Consider the following 5,214-nt stretch of genomic DNA (forward strand, 5'->3'; position numbering starts at 1 on the left):
CCCATTTAGAAAGGAAAAAAACTCGTTCAAATTGTTTGTTATTTAAATTTACGAATCCTGCATGAAAGAATCCACATTTGCAGACGTTGGAAAGACATATGGAAACTGTCGTTCCAAGGAACGGTTATATTGTTTTAAAAAAAAACCGCGAATATTCTTTTATGGAAAAGCTCAATCAATGTATTGGCAAAATATTACAATTTTCTGCGCATAACAAAAATGTACCGGAAATGTCTCGGCAAGGTGTCATCGGCTTGTGGGCTTGAGAGCAGAATGATGCACATATAGTTATATCTTGCTTGAACATTACCCACATAACTTCCATACACACGTGAACTCCCAACTCCCAAATACCTGATACCCTCATCAACCCCTAAATACCTGATAAACACATCAACTCTACATTATCCCATACCTACATTATCTTCTCTCAAATACCTCATACCCACATCAAGCCCCAAACACCTCATACCTACATCAACCCCAAAATATACTTGATATCTACATCAACTTCCAAATATACATGATACCTACATCAACTCTCGTTTACGCCGTACCCACAACAAATGAATTCATCTGCCATCCATTATATTTTTATCAATGTTTTACATTTTTACCTGCATACGTACAATTTGTCAAAAAGGTTATAATAGGGATCACTTGCTAATTTAGAAGTAGATATTAGAGCCATGTGTATAATCAAATTTTATTACATATTCTTTCAGGATTTTAGTGATGCTGTTCAAATGGGTGAAATCACGCGGTCGCCCAACTACAAGAAGATGACCGTGAATCTTATGACTGCACTATTTCAAAGGTCAGTTTTGGCTGAATCATCAGTAAATGGAAAGTCTAAAGAAGGGCTACCAGCAATAAATCGCACAAAAGTGGAATTAATCATAGTTTAGGTTGTGCTTTGCTGGGGCCGGTTGTTCGAAAGGCGTTTAGCTTCAACGGTGGATAAGCCAAAGTTTAAAAATACTCTCATAGATCTTGTGAATGAATGAACCTGCATCCTATGCATTTAAAATGTACTTTCATTGAGAATTAAACTATTTACATCGAAATATTTCAGCTCAGTTGCTCAATGAATAGATAATTTTGTTTTCCATTTTTAACTTATACACAGTTTAAGCTAAGCGTCTTTCGAACAACCGGCCACTGGAGCATAGGAGGAAGCTTTGCATATAAAAGATACACAAAAGTTGTTTATATTTTTCTATATTATGTTACTAAAACATTCCGGAGCAGCAATGATTCAAAGTCTACCATGGAACAAAAGTGCAAAAATATCCGAGTATCCATGGGTAACAGAATGAAAAAACCAGAAGAAAAAGAATGAGGATAGTAAAGCATTTAACTTAATAAATTTATTAGTCAATGTATATATTTGTTAATCTCAAGTCTCTAACCTATACTTGATAATGAATTCCCGACATTTTGATGTACTTAATCAATGAAATATAATTTTACTGGTTTTACTTACTGTTGCTTTTACTTGTTACCTGTGTTCAAATTTTTTAGCATTAATGTACGTTAACCACATGAATTAAGTTTTAGTGTTTTGGTCAATCGTTTACATGCCCGATATACCAGTTGGAGGTGAACGCCCTATGAATTAATTGGCAAGTATCGACGCTAAAATCAATAGTATGCGTAATTATTAAGTAATTACTGCTTGATGCTAACACGATCTGAGAACAACAGAATTACGCAACTGGCACTTATAAAAGTCATATATCTAACAAAGAGAAACTCGACAAGGTAAACTAGGAAGAAAATGAGGACGAAAATGAAAGGAATGAAAACACACAGTAGCAAAAACATAGATATGGTATGGCCCACAGACCCAAGCAAAGAAATTTATTCACAAAATACAACCTTTTAGCGACAAATTTCGTATGTGCTTCTTGCATCAACACCCAATACAGACAATTCCTTGGATTTGTTTAGACAAAAAAGATCCCACATCCATATACACGCTAAAGATTGAAAAAAGATTGCCGAAAGACCGATTCACGAAACGAGTGGTGTTACATGATACCGTAATATCATGTAATTATAATTATAATAGCGTTATATGCTTTAATACTAAAACTATGTATTTTATATATTCGATGACCTTTAGTAAACTTGGACTTACGTGCATGAGAGAGCAAATAGTTACATGCACGAGTAAGCAACTAGCTACCCACCCCTTATCCCACAAACGCGTAACAAGGTGTCGACCACAAACCACGATAGCATGTGCTACTGTATTGCGTTGGGGAAATGACTAGTTTTAGTTCTTCCCTTAGCCAAGCGTAAGCACTAGTCTTTAAGGCGTGCACAAGTCTGAGCACAAATCTTTAAGGCGTGCATTATTCATAAGGCATTAGCCTGAATAACATCACGATGAAAAGAAATACCAAGGGACACACGAATATTAAAGAGAGACAAGAAGGCTAATCTATAGAGCCATACACTAGACGATGTTAAATTTAAGCTGACAACATCAACATCAACACACATCAACATGGATTTCCAACTAGATCAGAACTATTCGCTGTTCAAGTTACTGAAGTATGTTACTCAGGCCAGATAAGTTATTATTAAGAAATAGGATAATTTTAATATACTTTAAGTTTAAATTACTATAGTTTTCACTAAAAGTTTAAAAGTGCTCAACATTGTTCTAAATGTTCGAAAGTGAATTGACAGTTTTCAGTGGCGTAGCTACCGGTCCTGCTCGTCCTGAGCTGCATATTGTATTGCCTTTTCTTGCGACGTTTCCGCGTGAGTACACACACTTGAGCGTAGTTTGCATGGTTATTGTCTTTGAGCGAGTGTTTTTGCAATGGCTTCAGCAAGCGTGACAAATCTAGCTTCAACTGAAGCTGATATCATAAATTCTTTGTTAAGAAAATCATTTTCTGTTCGAGCAACCGCGGAACAAAATGTTATTGTTATTGTTAAACTCTAATTTGAGTATTAGTGCGAGAGGGAGATCTTTTCAAATGGCTTGGTATGAAAAGAAGGATTGGCTTTGTGGTAGCACAGAGTTAAAAAGATTATTTTGCTGGCCGTGTCTTTTGTTTTGCCCTGGAAAGTCGCCGACTTAGAGCAAGAATGGTTATAGCGACATGCATGGCTTCCTCTCTGATTGCAAAAAGCATGAAAAGGCGAAGTCACACATGGCTGCTTTGAAGACCTGGAAGACGTACGGTTCCAGTGCTCGAGTGGATTCTCTTATCTCCCAAGCAAGAAGAGACGAGATACAACGCCACAATGAGGAGCTAAGGCAAAACAGAGAAATTTTAAAAACCATAACCGAGGCTGTTTTGTATTTATCCAAACAGGAGTTGGCGTTTAGAGGCCATGATGAATCTGAAGATAGCTTGAACCGCGGTAATTACAGGGAGTTACTCGAGTCCTATGCTAAGTTAGATTCCGTGTTTGAACGATGATTGCATGGCAGACTAGCTGAATCTGGTCAGGGTGGAGATTCACGTTTCACTGGGGTCTCTCCTGAAATACAAAATGATTTAATCTGTTGCCTTGATTCCATTATTGAAGATACTATTTTTAAGGAGATTAACGAGTGTACTTTCATCAGTGTGCAGGTTGATGAAACTTCTGATGTCTCAACTAAAGAACAGGTAAGCATGATAGTCCGTATGGATAAAGGTTGTAAGATAGTAGAAAGACAATTGGGATTTGAAGATGTCAGCACAAAGAGTGATGCTGCTGCCATATCCCAGTTTGTGAAGGATAAGCTTAGTCCCCATTCCAACATCAAGGATAAATTAGTGATGCAAACCTATGATGGTGCTGCTGTTATGTCTGGTCATGTTAGTGGTGTCCAGGTTCGAGTGCGTCAAGAATATCCTTTTGCATACTTTGTTCATTGTGCAGCTCACAGATTAAATTTAGTTTTGTGTCAGTCTGCCTCATCTATAGCCCCTGTTAAAATTTTCTTTGTTGATATAGGAGCGTTTTGTACTTTTACTAGTAATGCCCCTCAAAGAAAAGCCTTTCTTAATTCTCATCAAATAGAGTTCCCCAGCCCTGGTGATACTAGGTGGTACTATCGATCTCGTGTGATAAGTGTCTTGCATAGAAATTACCAGAAACTTCATGACATTTTTCTTGGAGTAGTGGATGAGCCTGGGAGCTGGGATGGAGAATCATTGGGAAAGATATCTGGTTTGCTACATAATATTAGTAGTTTTTTGTTTTGCTTTTTGGTCTGTGTTTTTCAACAGATTTTCCAACAATCATCAATCCTATATGAAATTCTGCAAGGCCAACAAACTGACTTTAATTATGGTATGGTAAGAATTCAGCGTTTTGTAACCTTTGTTTCTTCTCTTCGTAGTGATGATAAATTTTCTGAATTATACCAAGAAGCAGTAGATATATTGGGCCCACCAGAAAGCAGACTTGAGAAAAGACACAACCATAAGCAAATTTATTTTGAGATTATCGACTCCATTGTTAGTATGATGAATGAGAGGTTTCAGGATATGAAACAATATGCATTTTTAGATCTTTTCAATCCAAAAAAATTTGCATCTTGGGGTGGGGTGGTACCACCTGAGAAAATTATTTTACTAAAAGAGATGTACGGGCCCCTTTATGATATCTCCATGCTTGAGAGCCAACTTTCTTTCATTTACAGGGATCAGGATTTTCATAAAGACACATGTAATGAATTACTAACCTATATTTTTAAGTTTAATCTCCAATCTAGTATTCCTGAAGCTGTCAAATTAATGAAAATGAATGTTGTCTTGTCAGTAACTAGTGCTTCTGTTGAAAGATCATTTTCCTGCTTGAAAAGGGTAAAGACCTATTTGAGAAATAGAATGAGTCAAGGGCGCCTTAGTTCTCTTTGTAGGATTTCAATCCATAGAGACATTCTAAAAGAAAAAGAAGATGCCAATGTGCTACATAGTGATGTTGTGGAGAAGTTTGTGGAGAAGCCAAGGAGACTTGCCTTTCTTTACAAATAGTAGACAGGTTAAGTATAAGAGACATTAGCTGTTGAATGTAAGTATAACTATTTCATTACTAGTTCATCCCTGTTAAATGGGTTCAATTTTTATAATTCATTCATCATGACCTTTGTGCACTCTTGCACCTTATTGTAATAGCCTGTTATATAAAATATAAAAACTTTAAAAAATTATTTGTATATACATTTAATTGGTCCAAGGGGAGATATTCACTGCT

At 36.4% G+C, this 5,214-nt stretch overlaps 1 protein-coding gene across 1 annotated transcript; it reads left to right on the forward strand.

Annotated features, from left to right (window-relative positions):
- Window positions 1-3,173: 3,173 nt before the first annotated feature.
- Window positions 3,174-4,994, forward strand: LOC114536504. The gene is made up of 2 exons (XM_028557849.1): window positions 3,174-3,387; window positions 3,556-4,994. The coding sequence occupies exons 1-2, from the start codon at window positions 3,174-3,176 to the stop codon at window positions 4,992-4,994; spliced, it is 1,653 nt and encodes a 550-aa protein (XP_028413650.1).
- Window positions 4,995-5,214: the final 220 nt, after the last annotated feature.

This window comes from Dendronephthya gigantea, unplaced genomic scaffold (assembly GCF_004324835.1).
Source record: "Dendronephthya gigantea isolate DGI-Jeju-01 unplaced genomic scaffold, DenGig_1.0 000137F, whole genome shotgun sequence".
Lineage (NCBI taxonomy): Eukaryota > Metazoa > Cnidaria > Anthozoa > Malacalcyonacea > Nephtheidae > Dendronephthya > Dendronephthya gigantea.

Coding starts and splice junctions, on each gene's coding strand:
- LOC114536504 (XM_028557849.1), top strand. CDS start 3,174: ATGGCTGCTTTGAAGACCTGGAAGACGTACGGTTCCAGTGCTCGAGTG. Junction 3,388..3,555: donor TGAAGATAGCTTGAACCGCG/GTAATTACAGGG, acceptor CCATTATTGAAG/ATACTATTTTTAAGGAGATT.